The 21,412-nt window shown below is 39.7% G+C and overlaps 1 protein-coding gene across 1 annotated transcript; it reads left to right on the plus strand.

The window, feature by feature from the left end:
* Positions 1-3,057: 3,057 nt before the first annotated feature.
* LOC311497494 (uncharacterized protein) lies at positions 3,058-15,076 on the plus strand (the record flags this gene model as incomplete). Its single annotated transcript, XM_084557815.1, has 6 exons — positions 3,058-3,082; positions 3,243-3,366; positions 3,833-3,902; positions 5,138-5,542; positions 13,603-13,973; positions 14,665-15,076. 6 exons carry the CDS (start codon positions 3,058-3,060, stop codon positions 15,074-15,076), a joined length of 1,407 nt encoding a protein of 468 aa, XP_084413941.1.
* Between the last annotated feature and the right edge of the window lie 6,336 nt (positions 15,077-21,412).

Below are 21,412 nucleotides of genomic sequence, written 5' to 3' on the forward strand. Positions count from 1 at the left end.
ACAAGATGCTGAACAAAATGCAACTTTACCTGCACCGTTCAAGTTAATTAATTAGCCTATCAAGTCAATGAATTGCGTGGCGTTGTAACATATAGCCTGTCTAACCTAACGTTACATCATTTATATAATAGTATGATGCGACGCCACATAACTGGCCACAAACTTGGTCTTGGTTGGCCATGTTTCTTTGAACTATTCTTGTGCAGAGGAAAAAAAGATAATGGCATCATTAGAAAGTTATGTTATACTGTGAATAACAAACTTGCAGAGAACAGTGCAATACTTATTTTATTCTTTCATGTTTAAGGATTAGATATCTGTGAACACTAATTTGCTTGATATTTGATTTTGCAGAAAAGGACATGCTGATGTTGTATTTGTGAAATCTAAGTTCTGATTATAAAGTTATTACAGAGTGCAACCCTTTTTTTATTTTTTCAAATTTAATTTGTTGAAAAGGATGTTGTGTTGCAAAGAATAATGGTGGAGATTTGCACTAATGTTGAAATAAATCCACATTGTGAAGCAACCATTACTTCCACTGAATTGGAGTTATTTTAGAAAACATACACAGAATTACAAGGCTTTAGAGAACAGTGCGCTATTGTAGGCTTAACATGTAAAGTTATAATTACATTATTTTAATATAATAGGTCGTAACAGTGGGCCGGTCTGAGGCATGAAACTCCAGGGCTGAAAATGAGTCCCACTCCGGCCCTGGCTGTTTGGTTATATTTTCGGGCCGAAAATGAAACGATAGCAAGTTGTATTATTTGTAAAAAGGTGGTAAGATACAGTGGTAACGCAACATACTTGTAAAAGCATATGGAAATATTTAAAATCCCCGCCCACTTGGACCCTACAGATCGCTGAAGAGAAGAAAAAAAGTGCACTAAAGGAGAGAAATGTTGTCTTATTTTTGTATTGTATTGTACTTCCTAAACACTTCCTTACATTATTTATAATATTTGTTGTGGAGTGATAATTTTCTGCACTTTGTTTATTTAAGAAAAAAAAATCCAGAAAGAAGTTCAATGAAGGGAGAGATTTAGTTTTTATTGTAGTTTATGAACACTCTGCCTGAAAGATAATTTGTTTTTATTTGTCCTCAAGTGATCATTTTGTGTTGTTTCTGAACAAAAACTTTTATTGTGATAAAGTATTTTGTATTTACTTACAAACCAAATTTTGTACTGGACTTTAACTGATTAATAATCCAAACAGCAAATCACAAAAACACTTAAAATGTCATGAGAATTCATTCAGATTTAGATTGATTCAGATTGATGGTGCATCCACCTTAATTATTAAAAAGTATCGATATCAGTATCGGTATCGGCGATACTGGCCCAGTATTTACTTGGTATCGGATCGATACCAAATCTAGCGGTATCGCACACCTCTACCAGTTTGTGAGGTGAGGGTCCCTGTATTTACACAGGAAATATGTAAATTCAGCAACTATAAAAATGACTAGAATCATACTGAGATTACATTTATATCACAGACCATTTATTTTATCAATCGTGCAATTTATTTTGTTGTTATTACTTTACATGATTTCCCAGAGCGCCCGTCCCTGATGCTTTGATACCCTCAAGTGGTAGCAAATGAAAGCAAAACAAAACAAACTTATTTAAAGTAACTACAGCTTGAACAGGGGCTACTGTCGGCGGTAGCCCACGTATACACCATAAACACAGTCAGTCTGAAACTTCAAATATGTGGCTCTCGCTCGGCAAACTCTCAGCTCTACCATATGTGTTCCCTCACAGGGATAAATATCTTATCTTATCTTATCTTATCATAACTTCCCTTTCTTGCATGGTGCATTCACTGACATCAAGGACAAAAAACACGCTCTACAACCACTAATGGAACGCAGCAGAACTGAACATAAACACACACTTATCAATATTATGCGCTGCAGATATGTTTAGACGATAAATCGGCACCATTGTACATTTTAGTACTCCACAGCCTGTTGTAGAATAGGATAATGTAGAGCAAAATGTACAGTAATGTACAGTAATGTACAGCAAAAAAATAATGCTGTATATCTCCTACGTTCACCAGTTAAAGGTCTAATAACTTTAGATAATGACATTCACCATCAAATTGTTGATGTGCAGCCTCCTTCTCTTACCCCAGGACGTTTGGTGAAGTTGTTAATTGACTGCCGTTTAGAGGATTTGGACCTTTGCTCTGCTAGCATTAGTGGATGCCTTTTCAGATGAGTGTGTAATGCAGTAGTACATGTGTTGTATATCAGGAATGACTTGCGTAGTCTGCATGTCACGGTAGAATGGGCTTCATCTTAAGCGAAGTATTTCCACACACTTGATGAACCGCTGCTAGTTTGCTGCTACAACCCACTCGGCTCCTCACCTGTCTTCTCTGAGTTTCAATTCAGCTGCCCAGACAGTGAGGTGTCACTGGTGTAATTCTGTAGTGTTGGGGCTAAAACAGTCCTCTTTCATTTTGAGCTTACACTGTGTGATATTTAAGAACAATTGGTCAGATGAATCAAATAACCTTGGCGCAGAGTTTTCAGTTGTAAGGTCAGAGATACAAGATAATACACATGAATGTGATTGGGCAGATTTTAAACTGTGTTATGAGTAAGCCAGTGCTAGTTGGCCAAAACAGGAGTAATACTTTCTCTTTGTTAAGTGTTTGTTAAGGCTTGCATTACATGCTCTACATATGTCTTAGGAAACGCTGAGTTGATTTCTGAAATATGTCTGAAGTGAAATACTTAAATGTCTTTTTGATTACATTTTTTAAAAGTTCTTCTGAATTATCTCCCTCTTTATCTAAACATTGTACTATAACTGTAACTAAAATATAACATTTTCTCCACAGATAAAAGAACACTTCAGATTACAGGGGATAGAACTCTTAAGGAAGGAGAGACTCTGAATCTGACCTGCAGTGTTGATAGTTTCCCTCTGTCTCTTATTACTTGGACTAAAGTGAGTTCAAACACGAACCTGGAGAATGGAACTGACAATGACCTGCACAACAACACTGGATCAGCTTCACTTGTCATCGCTAATGCAACAACTGAAGATTCTGGACAGTACATCTGCGCAGCAAAACACCTGGACACAACCGAGACTTTATATGTTAATGTGACTGTGACTTGTAAGTAGACTGTACTAATATTCTTGAAGTCACTGCATGACAGTTATTGTGCAGCTTACCCATTTTGTCCTGTGATTGTGCTCATGTGTTCACAGGGTTTCCAAAGATCCAGAATGACTCTGTGTGTGTGATTCAGTCAGAGGTCCTGACCTGTGAGTGTATCAGTGAGGGGTTCCCCATACCAACCATTGAATGGCCCCTGCTGGAGAACCACACTGAGTACTCTGTCATTACCACTGTGTCAAATCACACAGTCAACAGCACGGTCACCCTAACTGTAAAACACCATGGTTACACTGTTGTTGAATGTGTCAGCAGCAATAGAAATGGGAAAGTAAAAGAAAACCTCACCATCCAAACAAACTTGTCCAAACAAGACGGTACGTGTTCTTGGCTAAAACACTTCTGCTACTTTTAACCTCTGCTTTAGACATTGCATGTCTATTTTTATTCTTTTGCTCTTCCTGATTGCAGTTCAACCCAGAGAAGACCAAAAAATAGTTCTAAGGCTTGAAGTCATCATTGCCTTTATGATTGGGGTACTTCTCTCTGCAGTCATTTGCTGTTTGGTTAATCAATACTACAGGTACACCATTATTTCCCTCCATCCATTTTATTTGTGGAAAAATTTAAACATAAATGTAACTTTACTGATAAACAGACCTATGTTTTTTTTTTTCTCCAGAAGAAAACCAAAGAACTCTGGAAAGTTGGATGAGACATTGGAGATGGTGACCAGTCAAGACGATCCACTGGTACCTTTGTTCATTCAGCTAGCATTTTATATAACTGTTAAAATATTAGTGGACAACAGAACTGTCTCCAATATTACATCATTTTAGATATTCCACGTATCTGTTTATGAACCACTTTGTTTTTCACATTGAGTCTAAGCAACAACGTCTGTGCTGGGAGAATCCCCTTAACAAACGTCTTGGTTAATCAAAAACACCAAACAGGCAGTACATGAAGAGGAAGTTAGGGCAGTGAGAGAGCTGCAGCATCAGCAGAGTAACAGTGACCAAAGTCAGGTTTTAAACATTGCTCTGTAGATCTGCTTGTTGACAAGCAGCTGATAAATGAGTTTCGGATGGTGAAGCATGAACTGTGCAGCTCTTGCAAGTGCAACTTTAGTGCGTGAACTGAACCCATGCTAGATTCAGTTCATGTACAAAAATGAGCTTACAGAGAATTTCAATGTGGCAGACATGCAAACATGCAATTCAGTACTGAATATGCTATCATGTCTTTTAACAGGCAGACTTCCCTTTTTTCTGTTTTGCAATGCAGCTCAGACTAAACCTCATACAATTACAGCCACTGAATTGCTGGCTTGGCTACAAAGGTCCATGACAGGGCCAATCCAGACTTGTGGTTGCGGTCCAACCTTGAGGCCATGGCTTTAATGATATCCTTTGTGGTAATGTATAGAATGGCCCGACTTGCATCTCCTCCTCGTCATGTGTTGCAATGCTCCATCTGTCCACAAGGAGGAGCAGTGATTATAGAAGCCTGGAGGATTTACTGCCATCAGGCTGCTGCCCACATTAAATTTAATCTGTGCCATGAAAGCCCTAAAGATGAGATGAACTGTTTGACAAGTGAAACAATAAAAAAATGGCATAAAGGTAGTCAGAAATATGGATGTTGCCAATACTGTGCATGTAACATCTGTGCAGTCCATCTGTCATTAACAAGGCATACTGTAAGAAATGATGATTACAGTATTTGTTCACAGAGTGCCTATGTGCAGGTATCCAGCTTGTACCCAGCTGCCTGTATCTCACCACTGCTCATTAATTTTTAAAAAAGCACACTCACAAGTCAAGTCTTGCTTCAAGCTCATTTTCAAATACACCAATTAAAGCCTGGAGGAATCAAATATGATTAGGACTTGGGAAAAAAATGGTTGGAAATATTGTAATAAATGGAGACATTATAATATACTCAGATGCTGCATGAGACATATCATTTTCTTTGTACCTGACAGATATATAATGGTCAAGCAGTAGGAGATGATGTGACCCACACCCGAGGAGGAACTGAGAATGGTGATGTGGCAGCAGAGAAAGCAGCACTGGAACTAAACAGTGAGCCAAAAGACGTGGAGTACGCCAGCATTGATTTCTCCCTGTTGAAAAGACGTCCCAGGGAGTCCACAAGGAAGCAAGAAAGCACAGAGACTGAATATGCTGAAATCAAGAAAGAAGTACAGGAGGAAAGGGAAGATGATGGAGGAGAGGAAAGAGAAATGTGGGAGGGCAAAGAGGAGGAGGAGAAGGAGGAGGAGATGATGATGGAAGAGGATGTGGAGGTGATGATGGAGGATTATGGGGAGATAAAACATTATGTCCCAGAGGAACAGAAGTGGGAAGAAGAAGCAGTGTACTCCAGCGTGAATGATATGATATGTGAGATTTGAGGACGGTGTTGCATTGTGCCGTTGACTGAGGACAACGTTTGTGTTCTCATCAGATGTGATGACTGATGATTGTCAGACAGAGGCTCTTTTGACCTCTCGGCCCTCATGGCTTTCTGCTTTGGTCAGAAATGAACCAACCAAATGTTTAAGAAATGGTAATGTTTCCTATAGATTCCTGTTTTCCATTTTAAAGTCTCACTCAACAACATTTAGACTAACAATGAAACACCAGCAAGAAAACACACATGAATCCTTTAAAATATCCTGTGTTCCTGCATTAATTGTTTTAAATGAATGTCTGACATTCATCTAAGCTGCATGTATACGCTCAAGCTAATAACACAATAGTGTCTTTATTGGATACATCCACTTAAACATTCCCAGGGCTGGTGGGAAGAGGAAGTGAAACCTTGGACTGAATAACTGTTGGACATCCTGGGACAACAGTACCCTCAAACAAACCTGTGTCGTGTTTCAAGATGAATCATATCATCAATATATAAGAATCTAACATCATCCTATGAGATTGTATGAAAAACATGGGAAGCCTGTGTGCAGCAGAGCAGCCTAGAATCTTGACTCTTAACCCAACATGTTTCCCCTTTAGGATGGTGATAGTATGTTGGTTTGCAGTAGGTCTTTTTAATTGTGTAATATTCCCATCAGTCTACAAAATATTTCCCACCAAGTAGCATTATTCTACCAGTCAACTGCTTTTTTTTCACACTTTCCAACAAACATGTTAATTGTTCTTATAAATAATATCTGTACATATAATAATACAAATGTAAATACTTTGTGTTCAACAATATGCTTTTATTAGATGCAAATGGCAACGTGTTTCATTATGAATAATCACCATAATTAAAAATCAGGTGTCAAACATTTATTATTTTTCATGTCTCACCAATATGGACTATGTGGTGTGGGTGTAAAAATGCATAATATTTTTATTGTAACTGTTGCCATGAAATAATTTATCAACAGCCCCATCCAGAAACTGTTTTACCATCCACTGCAATTGACTGACAGCAAAATGAATAAAAGCTAACCATGGGTAAAATAAATTAATTAATTAATTTTCTTTAATTGCTTGTCGCTCATCGTGGGGGCGCTGGAGCCTATCCCAGCTGTCACTGGGCGAGAGGGGTACAGGGGTACCGGTTGCCTGTCCATTGCAGGGCTAACACAGAGAGACAGACAGCCACACTCACACCTACAGCCAATTTAGAATCACCAATGAACCTAACCAGCATGTCTTTGGACAGTGGGAGGAAGCTGGAGTACCTGGAGAGAACCCACGCAGACACAGGGAGAACACAAACCACAAACCTAGCATGCACCACTGTGATAACTGTTTCATGTTTAATGTGCTATGATTAGTCCTTTAATGATGACTGTTCAGTATGAATGAGGAACTGAAACACCATGTCAGACAGCTCATTCAGGCTTGGCAGGAGACAGATAAAAACTCTACGTTGAACAGAGCCTGCCACAGAGATGGTTAGGTTCACAGAGAGAATCACCACAGATTTAGTAACTTGTAGTTGAAGTGACCTCTGTTTCTGGAAGTGAGATCTCAAATGCCTGCATGATGACATTAGCATTTAACCTCAAAGAACCACTTGATAAAGTCTTAGGTTAATACTTGAGTAGTCAAGGTTTGACACATCCAGACGATATCTTCCAGAGTTGTGCTTTCTGTGTCATAGAATACAAAAGGCAGTGTTTTCTTAAAACTGTGCAGTGGAGAAATAACAAGCAATGGAGGAGACATTTTCACTATCCACCTGAGTGGCGCTGTGGGGGATAGTGGAAGCATATTTAAGGTGCCCACTAATTGATTCAGGTGTGACGCACAGGAAGTCTTTTTTGATCGCAGGCTGGCGGGAGTTTTTGAGTTCCTTGTTTGACCGCTTTATGCTTTTGTTTTACAAATAATTAAATGGATTGATATATCCAAACTAATTTTTTGCCTACAAGAGTATGATTGAGTGCACTTAATGGAAGTCACGGAAGCAAAGAAGATCCTACAGCCGCGAGTGCATAACTAAGCAAGAGGCGTCACCAAGCAAACTTTATAGTAACAGCAATATAAGATAAGATAAGACATGTTTATTGATCCCACGTATGGGAAATTTCCTTGTCACAGTAGCGCAGAATTTGGCAAAATATATACAAAAAATAACAAATTTGACAAGAAATTTTCAAAATACAATAATAAATGTGAAAAATACATACAAAAAATGACAGATAAGGAAAATATATAGAGAAATTGTCCTCCACACCCCAAAGGACATCAGTCGTTTCAGCAAGGATAGGCGACTTTGGCCCTTCTTGTACAAGGCGTTTGTGTTGTGTGTCCAGTCCAGTTTATTATTGAGGTAATCCTCCACGTCCTCGATGTCTAAGCCCTGGATGTTCACCAGTGCAGTGCGACGTGTTTTCCTGCTGAAGTCAGTCACCACCTCCTTTGTTTTGCTGGTTTTGATGAGCTGTTGGTTCAGTGCACACCAGTCAACAAAGTTGGTGATGACCTCCCTGTACTCCAAATCATTTCCCTGAGATACATGCCTGACAATGGCTGTATCATCAGAAAATTTCTGGAGGTGGCAGCTGTCAGTATTGTGTCTGAAGTCCCAAGTGTACAGGGTGAAGAGGAAGGGAGAGAGCACAGTACCCTGCGGCGCCCCCGTGCTGCAGACTACCACATCAGACACAGTCGCGAAGCCTCACATACTGCGGCCTGTTGGAGAGGTAGTCGGTGGTCGGTGGCTTCTTTTCGTTCAGCAGGGTTTTTAATTCCGGGGTCCCCTAGGGTTTGTTGCTGGAGAAGCACCGTACCTTCTTCACAGGTACAGTGTTCTCCACGCAGAAGTTTATGTAGTCTGTGATGCAGGTTGTCAGACTGTCGATGTCCTCCCCATGTGGCCTGCAGAGCACATCCCAGTCCGTGGTGTCAAAACAGTCCCTCAGTGCCATACTGGCCTCCTCAGGCCATACCTTTTGGTAGGTGGTTGTTTATTTACCATAGGTATGTAGGCAGGGTGCAGATGAACCAGGTTGTGGTCAGAACGGTCCAGTGGGGGGAGGGGGGAGGAGCTGTATGCATCCTTGGTGTTTGCATACAGAACCTCCAGTGTCCTTTTGTCCCTGGTGTTGCATTTAACATATTGGGTGAGTGGAGGACAGGGAGACATGGCTGAAGTCTCCGGAGATAAAAAGCAGGGCCTGGGGGTGCGATGTCTGGAGCTGTGATACAACAGTCTGTAGGAGCTTACAGGCTGCAGCGGTGTCGGCCGGGGGGGCAATTCCCCCTCCTTTCTTCTTACCGCTCTCCTTTGCCTTCCTCCGAAATCCTTCCAATGAGACGTGCGAATCCTGTGTAAGTTCGTTCAGCCACGTCTCCATGAAGCACATGATGCTACACTGCCGGTACTCTCTTTGCAGCCTGGTTAGCGCCGTCAGCTCCTCCACTTTATTGGGGAGAGATCTCACGTTCCCCATAATAACAGATGGTATATGGTTTATACCGTCTGTTCTTTTCCCAGCGCTTCACACCAGCTCTGCAGCCCCGTCTCCTTCTCCTTAATTCTGCAGGGATCTCTGGTCTTTCCCCTGGGAGAATCGTTTTTGCACACTACTAACAGCTGATCCCGGGTGTAAACAATGGAGACCTGGCTGGACGGGTCTCCGGGTGGCGTATTTAACAGACAAAGAATTAAAAATACACATATTCCAAACCTCGCCTGATGTACATCCATAGGATTTAAGATCCGACTGAGGTTGGCGACCCAGTGCAAAAACACACAAAAACACGGAAATCCTCTTGAAGCTAATGTAACTTGCTGCCAGCATGTCCGGCGCCATCTTGAAAAAGTATCTTAAAAAGCATCTTAATATCTTAATGACATTAGCTTTGTAACTGATAATATTGGTGAAATGTTTGCCCCAGTTTACCTCTGTAGTCCTATTGAAACTGTTGTTCATCAAGCAGTATGTTACCTCTCCTTTTCAAAATGTGTTGCAGAAATCATTCTGACGTCGAGCACCACAGTGTTCACCATCGGACACCTGTTCTGATTTTCTTCAATGAGTTGTTAGCAACCGAAAAAGCCTTTCTTGTTCTGGTGCACTCTGCTCAGTTAAAAGATTGTGCTGTGTTCTCATCAGTAAATATATGCAGGCCATACAAGGACAAAATTGTTTCCAGTTTGAAGCAAGAAGTGTTATAGCACCGTTAAGTGCAAACAGGAAGTTCTTAAAGTGAAAACATGTTATCATATTTGGTAATGAAATTAATAATAACTTGAAAACGTGTCTTGACATATGTGCAGAATGACCTTTAAAACCTTTAAAACCACAGTGTTGCAAATAAGAAGCAGACTTCACAGAACCATCATCTTTATTTGCTGCTTTAAAGCTACTAAGCAGTAATATAGAGCACTTATAGTGATGCACATTACACCATGCATACAGTGTCATGGTAGTTGGTTTCGTATAGCAAAATTAAAAAAACACTAAAACCTAAATATATTACTTCTTCTTTTCAACGTTTCTCACATCTCACAGTCAAGACGATCAAATGACTCCCAACTGATTTCATTAGTGTTAAAGAAGCGCATTAAAAACACGTTATTGGGATATTTTAACAGTCTGGCTGACCCAGTCAGTCTGAGAGGGGAAATGAGGAAATGATGTCCAGAAGTACGTATGGGTACTTCCTGGAAACGTCTTGTAGCGCAAAAGCAAGTAGAAAAGAAGAAGGAAGAAAAGAAGAGTCAGTTGAGAGTAGAAACACTGAGCAGAGATCAGTGAAGAGGAAAGAGTAGGAGATTCAGACAGAAAAAAGGTAAAACACTACACTTTAAACAAAACACTTTACCTAATTTAAGAAGAGCTGTGTTTATACTTCAGAATTTAGTCTTTGCTGATTTCATATAATATGTGTCAGACTGTACATTTAAAAGGTGGAAGTGGGGTAAAAGCAGTTAAATGATCATTAATTCAGAACTGTAGTAACTTTGATTTCAATATGTCAGCCAAATGTATTAATGTAATTACAGATTTCTAATCGTCCAAAATCCTGTATTTTCATCTGTGCTGTCAACCATGAAGGTGTTTCATCCACTGAACAGTGTGTTGCACTCTCTCTATGTTTGTGCTTAGGAAAGAAAGAGTTTATTCTGTGTAGGAACCGACTGGCCACATCATTAAATCAGAATGGATGTTCTCATCTGGGTCACTATGCTCCTCTTTATGTGCGGCTCTAACGCTAAATCAGGTACTGTGTGGATCCTTTATTATATTGTAATGCTGTTAAGATTAAATAGACAGAGAACTGGCCCTGAAGCTAAGCCTAAAGTCCATATGGCACAATCATCTTATATCTCAATATATATATATATATATATATATATATATATATATATTAGGGCCGGGACTTTAACGCGTTAATTAAGATTAATTAATTACACAAAAATAACGCGTTAATTTTTTTTTAACGCATTTTAATCACACTTATTTTTGCACCGCGGAACGTTTCTCACTGGATGAGTTTCGGCGGACCGATTATACTGGAGCACCAACTAGCGTTCATTACAGCAGAGCCCGTCTACGGAGAGCCGTGGTACTTCCCATTAGCCCCATTGTATCGATCTTGATTGCAGTTCCATTAGAATTCCACTGGAGGCGCTCGCGGGCGAGTGCAGACTGAATGGGACTCTATGGAGCTAGACGGCTAAATGTATCTCTTTCTCCTGCTTGTCGTTGAATCAACGTAGATTTTATTGTTGATTCCGCAAGTTCAATATAGATTATAGTCCAAAAGTCGAATGAATGAGTACTTATGTCTTTTCAATTTCTTACAGGTTGGGCCGTTGTTGGCCGGAACACGCTAGCATTCTGCTAATGAATGCTGATTGGTTAGTGACGGACTTGCGTCTGATTACGACCAGAGACCTCGTTTGATGGCACCTGAAGCTAAAGCAGAATCAGAAACATTTTCTTAAGGAGGACTTTCTGTCGAAGTTAATATTTGTGTGCTGTATTTATGTTTTACTGCGGGCAGTTTTAGTTTCATATCGTTATATATGTGTTGTAAAAAGTACACGAGTGAAATTGCCGTAAAGCAGCACCTCTGGCAGTATGAAAATATGTGACGTCATCACATTTTTTGAACGGATTTTTAGAACAGATAAATGAACTTAAAAATGCAATTTTCAGCTGAGTGTATTATCTTAGCCCCCCCTTTTGAATGCAACTTTCAAATTACTTGATAAAAAATTATATCCTGAGAAAAGTGGATTCTGGGGGTGAAACCCCATAGGCTCCAATTCATTCTGCACTCGCCTGCGAGCGCCCCCGCATGGACAGAGACGTGTTACTGCAGCCAGTCCAGAAACCGGAACTAACCAGAGAGTGCCACTTCTCTTCCTATTAGACTTTCTCTGATTACAGTCAGTGGTTCATTACCAGTGTCCTCAACAAGCAGCGGGTGCTGCCGTGAGCCCCTCTCCCGTCCCAAAGCACTCACAGGCGGTCAGTCTCACAGTAGCCCCGCGTAGCAGCGGTCAGAGCAGAGAGGGAGAACCACGCCACCGCGTCCAGACTGCAAACGAATGACGCATGCGCAAAGCTGCCGCTGATCGCGCCCTGGTTTACAGAGCGGGATGTAAATGTTTCTTCACTGTCACACTAAAATAAATAAAATAAAATAATAATCCATTTAGATTGTTAATTTTGTCAAGTAAAAACCGTTTGTACAAAAAATGTTAAAAATATTCTAGTTATGGCAAAAAATGCTCATGTTCTTCTGTGCCTGTGACTTGTAGGCTAGAAACTAAACCAAACTTAAGAAAACTAAAAAAAACAAAAACAAAAAAAAAAACTTAAGTTACTGTGCCAGAGTGTCTCTTTAGAGTCATTTTGCCAATACCAAGCCCGGATAAAGGAGGCGCGTTAATAATACAGCGTCCATCACAATTACATCCAAAAGGTAAATTATGCAAATTAGCCGATGACGTCATTTAGCGACTTCTAGCGACTTTTAGGACAGCCAATAGCTACTTTCCTTTCCTGAGGAGTTGGCATCACTGTTCATTACTTCAGACAACAACAAACCACAGTGAACATGAAAGAAGAAGCTGATGAGACCGCTTTGGTTGGCCCCGTGGATGGGAAATTTAGTCATTATTCAATGGTATACTAAAAATCCATATGAAAAAAATTACTTCTCACTGTTCTCAGGTCAAATATTTATATGCGATTAAAATGCGATTAATTTCGATTAATTAATTACAAAGCCTCTAATTAATTAGATTAATTTTTTTAATCGAGTCCCGGCCCTAATATATATATGTTTAGTTCTGTTTAGTCAGTCTTAATACTTTCTATGTTTGCCTCCTCTTGCATTTTTAGATGCAGTAAACGGCAAAAATAAAAACAACTCAAGGGAAGGTAAAGTAACAGCAAAGGATGGACTCTGTGTGGTTGCACCGTGTTCTTTCACTACTGAAGTTGGCTCTGAAGAGAAAGGTATACTTTGTTACAAGGATACATCTGACACATCAATATTTACCTCCAAAAAAGTAAAATTGTTGAAAAACAGTTTGAAGCATGGGTGTTGGTGAAGGGGAACTGCAGCATCACCATCAATGACCTCAGTCAGACTCTGATTCATATGAACTCAGAGCTTCTAGTAACAAGAATGGTTGCATGTGTGGGGATTTTGAGTACTGTGAAGTTTCTGAACTACACTACAAAAGATACTCATTTTTGTGAATATGTGTGATGCTCAGACAAAAGCATTTTATTTTTGGAAATCAGGTCCTGTGTTGTTACTGCAGACAGTTTTCATGAGAACTTTGGGTTAACCTGTAATGAAGCCTGAAATAAAAGTAATGTTTAATCATATTTAAATGGAGACTCATAGGACCTCATACATACTCGTCAAGAATTAAATGTTTAACAAAGTACCTGATAATATTTGTCATGCATGTTGAAGCCAATAATCCCTACATTTTAAATCATAGATCAAATCATCCTCATGCTCTTTCTCTGTTCTCCCGATAGGTCTCAGTCAGAAGCCCACAGTGACAATGAGTTCTCCACTGACAGAGGGACAGCAGACCACACTGACCTGCACTGCTCCTGGTCTCTGCTCTGGATCTGTTCTTACAGTCACCTGGATGTGGAGAGGAGCAGCAGAGGATGACTCTCTCCTCAGAGGAAACATCACTGCTTACCAGACTGAGAATGTGACTGCTGTCACACAGAGACACAGCTCAACTTTGACCTTTAACTCTTCAGCTGAACACCACGGCACCAGTATCACCTGTAAGGTCAGCTTCACAGGTGGAGCAACTACAGAGGAGACAATAACTCTTAATGTGACCTGTGAGTAGTTTATAATGATAATAATTCTCTCAAATAATTCTTAAATTTGTAAAATGTAAAAAAAAAAAAAAGATGTTAGGATATCCTGAAACTCCACTGTAAGTGTTTCAGGTTTCATAACTTAAACAAATAGTGATGTAAAATGTTTGGGTCCTTTTGTGGATACAGTTCATCTAATCTAGTGTGAACAGCTTTAACTGAAATATATTGTGTCTGACTGGAGGTCAGAAGTGCCACCTAGTTCAGTGTTCCATCATTCAGACACTTTTTCATGTCCATTTCTCCACTGGCATATCTTTTTCAGATGTTAAGGAACTACAAATCCATGAAATTACAACTGTAAAGGAGGGTGATGCTCTGAATCTAACCTGCAGTATCGATAGCTTCCCTGTGTCTTCAATCAAGTGGACTAAATCTGGCTCTAACAAAACAGAAACTGGAAATGCAACACAAACACAAGCCTCTCTTATCATCCGTAACGTGACAGCAGAAGACTCTGGACAGTACACCTGTGAAGCCAAGTATCAGAACGTTACCCTGAGGAAACACATCAACATTAGCCTACCATGTGAGTTCATTTTACAAATGTTCAGCAAACATGCGTTTATTGTGCTCTTATTGTCATGTAGTATCTTCATTATGAGAGGACCTTTAAAAGTCAACTATCACTGCACTGTACGTCACTGTAGTTAATAATATAGAGGGTTATTGTCTTACATATTGAACTCTCACCAACATAATTACAGAAACATCTTCTACATAATGAGTCATTTTGAGGGCTTCCAGTCTCATAGGATCTTACTGTGCTGTGATTCTTCTTCTGTGTTTGTAGTTCGTCCAAGGATCTTGAATAGCTCTGCATGTGTGGTCCAGTCAGGGGTCCTGACCTGTGAGTGTGTCTCTGAGGGTTTACCTTTACCAACCATCAAATGGCTGCTGTTGGAGCGCTACCAAGAGTACCATGTCAGTACCAAGGTCTCTAACTCTAAGGTTAACAGCACCATCACTGTGTCTGTGAAAGACAATATAAACACCGTGATAGAGTGTATGAGCAGTAATAATGTTGGGGAAACAAAAGAAAATCTTACCAGAAAGGCGAAGGATAACTAAAATACCTCCCTCCAGCTAGACCACTGCTTTAAGATATTTTCATTTCGTGTTCATTTATTTATCAAATGGCCGCTGTTGAAGTCCTACGCTGAGTACTCTGTCATTACCACTGTGTCAGACCACAAGTCAACAGCAGCAGCATCCTAAGTGTCAAAGATCATAGTTAGACTGAAGCTGAATGTGTCAGCAGCAATGAAATTGCAGAAGTAAAAATTAACCTTGTCAGCATCCAAACAGAGCGAGAAGGTTAACTCAATATAACTTGTCACTAACAGAATGTAAATAATGTTTTATTTCTAAGAACTGCATCAGATAAAACATGACATGTGCTTAGTGCTCACTGCTTTAGAGGCCTGTTCAGACTTCTCCTTTTATTTCAGGGCATATTCAACAAAGAGCAGAATACATTACTCAGACTGGATGTAGTAGAAAATAAATATATACCCTGAGATTTTAACTGAATCTTTCTAACGGTAGCTCTGGTGACACATCATGGACGTTACAGTGGAGTCCTTCCCTGGGCTGTTGCTGGTGTTTCCATCAGTGTCAATGTCCTCTGCATAATCTGCATACTGGGACTTTGGTATGTTAATCCATCTGTATTTCATGTTTTGAAGGCTCTTCATATAAAATGTAAAGATTTAAACAGGATGACAGCTGGTCTGTTTAGATTGTCAGTCTAAAACTAAACACTTGAGTTGGAGGTAACTGGGCTTGTTACTGAGCCTTTAGTCATGTGAGTTTCATCTCATGTGATTAAATTGGCCCCAAATAAAAACCTGGAGCTCTGCAGTCAACAGTCAGTTAGAGCTGAGGAAGCCTCTTAGATGAGAGGGGACACATCTTCAACAACCAAAAACAAGTCCAGTTGCCTTCTACTCAAGCACTTAGCATGATGGCTTTTCTGTCCATCAGTGAACAACACAGACATCAAATGATGTTTTCTCTTCTCTCCAAAGGAACGCAAGAAAGAAGGTGAATCCAAACCAAGAGGACAGGACGTACATGTCATTGCAAAAAACAGATACACCCTCAGAGTATGAGGTGATCGCTGTACGTCCAAACTAACATATAAACTTCACTGAAGGATTTTTTATTTCATTTTCTGCTCTGAGAATGATTGTGATGGATGTTTGTGGTAGCATCATTTATTTTGTTTGAATGTCTGCATTTAAGGTTTCAACAAAGTCTTTTCATACCCTGTGAGTGAGAACACATTCAACTGATCTGTTCAACTAAAGCATGTAATATTTCATGGATATGATATTTCTACACTGGTTAAAATATTTCTTTAATTATCATTTTTATTTTGCATTGTAAAGGTTGCTACTTTTGTTTACATTTAATAAACTGCAATATTATAAACTTATTGCAATGTCTGTCTTTCACCATGTGGTAAAACATGTCGATGTATATTCAGATTTGATTCAGCTTCCACTTTGTTCTGCTCTCATTTGACCAGGTCTTTCTGCATGTCGCCCTGATGTGTGTCTTACTGTGTTCTTATGAATGTCTTCTCCATCTATTTTGACTTCCAGCACTTACAGTCGGTGTATCTTTACAAGGTGTAAGTCAACAACATTTTTTGCTTGACAGGGAGTTTACACACATCACATCAGAACAACAATTATAGAGTCAGATGACACAGGATGACATGTAGAATATAGACAAATGAAATTCAGAGTTGATAAAGTAGTCTTTCATTCAACATAATTAGTGATCTCATTGATGGACCTGCTTCAGTTCTCCTACCAGCCCATCATCGGAGTGGATGATGCCATAATCTACCTCCTGGAAAGAGTTCTCTCTCACCTGGAAAAAGCTGGAGCATTGTTAGGATCATGTTCTTTGACTTCTCCGGGACTTTCAACACCATAACTTCACAATAACCTCCAAAGGAAGGCAACACAAACCACACCGGTGAACATCCAGTGATTGGACATCGACATCGTGGATGGATATAAATACCTGGGTGTTCATCTGAACAATTAACTGGACTGGTCGGACAACACGAATGTCCTATACAGGTGCTGAAGAGACTGAGGTCTTTCTGCTGACAATAATAGTGTCTAGACATAGACCCTAATCTCATCAATAGAGTCCATTGTCATTAATCACTTTGCTCATGATCTCATGTACATTTAAAAAAGGAAAAGAAAACAACAATTCCATATAGGCTTGTGTCCATGGTGCGTTCCTGTGGCTAACTCTCTGTATGCCACCAATATAATGGTTGTACACACTTATCTCTTATAACGAGAATGAATGAACTGCGACGTCAAACTCATGCTCTCTCCCTCTTGTTCCCTCTCTTAACTGTTTTGAAGTGTACTACATAAACACAACTGTTAATGTACAGTTCACTCTAGTTCTACTATTGCAGATCATCATGGGTCAAATACAGCGCTCCTCTTGACCACTGCTGTTGTATCTGTCTTTGTGAATGTCATCTTCATAATCTGCTTTGTGTACCTGTGGTGAGTTACTGCATGTTCTGAATGCTCACTCTTTCATCTTTCTGCCAAAGGAACTCAAGAAAACAGATGAAATCAAACCAAGAGGACAGAACCTAGACATCACTAAACAGACAGGTCACCTGAATATGACGTTATTGGTCAGCCTTAAATAATTAAATTTATTATACAGTATGCTTTTAAAGTTGTTATTTTATTAACCTTAACTGATCCAGATAATGTAACCACAGCATGTATTATCCCACAACTCCTTTACTTCATCAAACAGGTTGATGTATTGTAGCTGGAACTGAAGTGCTTAAATGATTTGTTTTCCAGTCTGCAGATCTAAAACAGGTATCGTAAGGACAAATCAAATTAAATCCAATTTTAAAGGTTTAAACTGTGAGGGACAGAGCATGCACAATAGAGATCAGAAAACACACATATATGCAGAAGTGTTTTCAAAGAACCTAATGTAGCTGAAATAAGGACATGCTTAAAATTGTCTCTGTTTAGATCTGCTCGTCATCTGTCTAAAGGCTGCTTTTTTAATCCATGACTATATGCTATTTAGATTTATGGAAATATTATCCAGCATCACAGGTCATTTGAGACAGTGCAGCAATGTTGTATGAGTTGACTAACATTTAAGAGATTTTAAAATAAGATATCTATAACACACAGTCTCTTAAAGGGGAACTACTGTTTTTTACAACCTGGACCTTATTTCTGGCATAAAATACGACCGTTTACTCATCCATATAACTTTTGTGTCATTCACCGAGACTCAGCCTCTAAATAACGCATTGTCTGCCACGAAACTCATTCATTTCACCAAATATTTTGTTATGATACGCTAGTGCTTTTCCCTGTCGAGTTCGGAGTTACCTGTTATCATCATCCCGGGTCGGCTTATTTACCTGTACGTTGCTACTGCTAGTTTTTTGCAACATGGCTGAATATTTTTCCGATTCTGAGGTTGTGGACGAACCATAGCAGTAGCAAATTACAGGTAAACAAGATGACCGTCGCGTGCTGCTCTGAGATGTCATTATCCAGGTCAGAAGACATCATCGGGGTCTGTAGGTCAATCTACAGACCCCGATGATGATAATGGGGTGTAGAATTAGCGTATCATAACATATCTCGGTGCCCTGTCACTCCTGCTATATCGGTATACGCTGATCTAATTATTTCCTAAACGAGTGCAAATGACACAAAAGTTATATGGGTGAGTAAACGATCGTATTTTATGCTAGAAATAAGGTAAAGGTTGTAAAAAACAGTAGTTCCCCTTTAAGTAACTACATGAGAAGAAGTGGTGTGCTGGTTTTATAGAATAAATATCACACACTGACAGTAATTCCTTTTAAGGAAATCAGTCAGTCAATCATAAGACTAGAAAAGATGGTTGGTCGTTGTGGTGGAGGAATGCTCGTCAGTGGTGCATCAAGAAACTTCCTGAAACCTTGTTATTGCATAAAGATGCAAGAAACTGAAAAGAGAGAAAGATCACTTCAGAGCAGAAAGTCAGCAGAGATCACTGTGAATAATGTCCAGCACCCTCTACACAACACCATAGTGTTGCTCTATGGACAGGTTGAAGAGGCCGTTTGTCCCTCAGGCCGTAAGACGCCTCCCTGTGAGGAATCAACTGGACTGTGGTCAATGCTGATACTACTGTATATTTTTACACACACTCAAATATTTATCTATTCAGGTGGCCTACAACTGGACAATATGGCTGAGATTTTCATTCATTCATTCATTCATTCATCTTCTATACCCGTTTTAGTCCTGTTAAGGGTCACGGGGGTCTGCTGGAGCCTATCCCAGCTGTCATCGGGCGAGAAACACACATATATGCAGAAGTGTTTTCAAAGAACCTAATGTAGCTGAAATAAGGACATGCTTAAAATTGTTTCTATTTAGATCTGCTCTTCATCTGTCTAAAGGCTGCTTTTTTAATCCATGACTATATGCTATTTACATTTATGGAAATATTATTCAGCATCACAGGTCATTTGAGACAGTGCAGCAATGTTGTATGAGTTGACAAACATTTAAGAGATTTTAAAATAAGATATCTATAACACACGGTCTCTTAAAGGGGAACTACTGTTTTTTACAACCTGGACCTTATTTCTGGCATAAAATACGATCGTTTACTCATCCATATAACTTTTGTGTCATTTGCACTCGTTTCGGAAATAATTAGATCAGCGTATATCCATATAGCGGGAGGGCACCGAGACTCAGCCTCTAAATAACGCATTGTCTGCCACGAAACTCATTCATTTCACCAAATATTTTGTTATGATACGCTAGTGCTTTTCCCTGTTGAGTTCGGAGTTACCTGTTATCATCATCCCGGGTCGGCTTATTTACCTGTACGTTGCTACTGCTAGTTTTTTGCAACATAGCTGAATATTTTTCCGATTCTGAGGTTGTGGACGAACCATAGCAGTAGCAAATTACAGGTAAACAAAATGACCGTCGCGTGCTGCTCTGAGATGTCATTATCCAGGTCAGAAGACATCATCGGGGTCTGTAGGTCAATCTACAGACCCCAATGATGATAACACGTAACTCCGGACTCAATGGGGTGTAGAATTAGCGTATCATAACATATCTCGGTGCCCTGTCACTCCTGCTATATCGGTATACGCTGATCTAATTATTTCCTAAACGAGTGCAAATGACACAAAAGTTATATGGGTGAGTAAACGATCGTATTTTATGCTAGAAATAAGGTCCAGGTTGTAAAAAACAGTAGTTCCCCTTTAAGTAACTACATGAGAAGAAGTGGTGTGCTGGTTTTATAGAATAAATATCACACATTGACAGTAATTCCTTTTAAGGAAATCAGTCAGTCAATCATAAGACTAGAAAAGATGGTTGGTCGTTGTGGTGGAGGAATGCTCGTCAGTGGTGCATCAAGAAACTTCCTGAAACCTTGTTATTGCATAAAGATGCAAGAAACTGAAAAGAGAGAAAGATCACTTCAGAGCAGAAAGTCAGCAGAGATCACTGTGAATAATGTCCAGCACCCTCTACACAACACCATAGTGTTGCTCTATGGACAGGTTGAAGAGGCCGTTTGTCCCTCAGGCCGTAAGACGCCTCCCTGTGAGGAATCAACTGGACTGTGGTCAATGCTGATACTACTGTATATTCTTACACACACACACATATATATATTTGATTATATAATGTAAGTAGCTTTCAAATATCTATCTATTCAGGTGGCCTACAACTGGACAATATGGCTGAGATTTGAGACATTTATTGTATTTCTGTTGTTATTGAGTTGTTGTTAATATCATGCTGGTAAAGCTAACAAGGCCAATCCAGACTTGCGGTAGGTCAACCTTGAGGCCATGGCTTTAATGATATCCCTTGTGGTAATGTATAGAATGCAGGCCTGACTTCTATCTCCTCCTCAACATTATGTGTTGCAATGCTAAATATGTCCACAAGGAGGAGCAGTGATTATAGAAGCCTGGAGGATTTACTGCCATCAGGCTGCTGCCCACATTAAGTTTAATCTGTGCCATGAAAGCCCTAAAGATGAGATGAACTGTTTGACAAGTGAAACAATAAAAAAACTGGCATAAAGGTAGTCAGAAATATGGATGTTGCCAGTAGTGTGCAGTAGTGTGCATGTACACTAGTTCTGAACTGATGATTCAGTTCAGAACTAGAACAGAAGAAGCTACATGGATGACTGAGAACCTTCATAGACATAACATCTGTGCAGTTCATCTGTTGTTAACAAGGCATTCATTCATTCATTCATTCATCTTCTGTACCCACTTATTCCTGTTAAGGGTCGCAGGGGTCTGCTGGAGCCTATCCCAGCTGTCATCGGGCGAGAGGC

This window comes from Chelon labrosus (assembly GCF_963514085.1).
Source record: "Chelon labrosus genome assembly, chromosome: 12".
Lineage (NCBI taxonomy): Eukaryota > Metazoa > Chordata > Actinopteri > Mugiliformes > Mugilidae > Chelon > Chelon labrosus.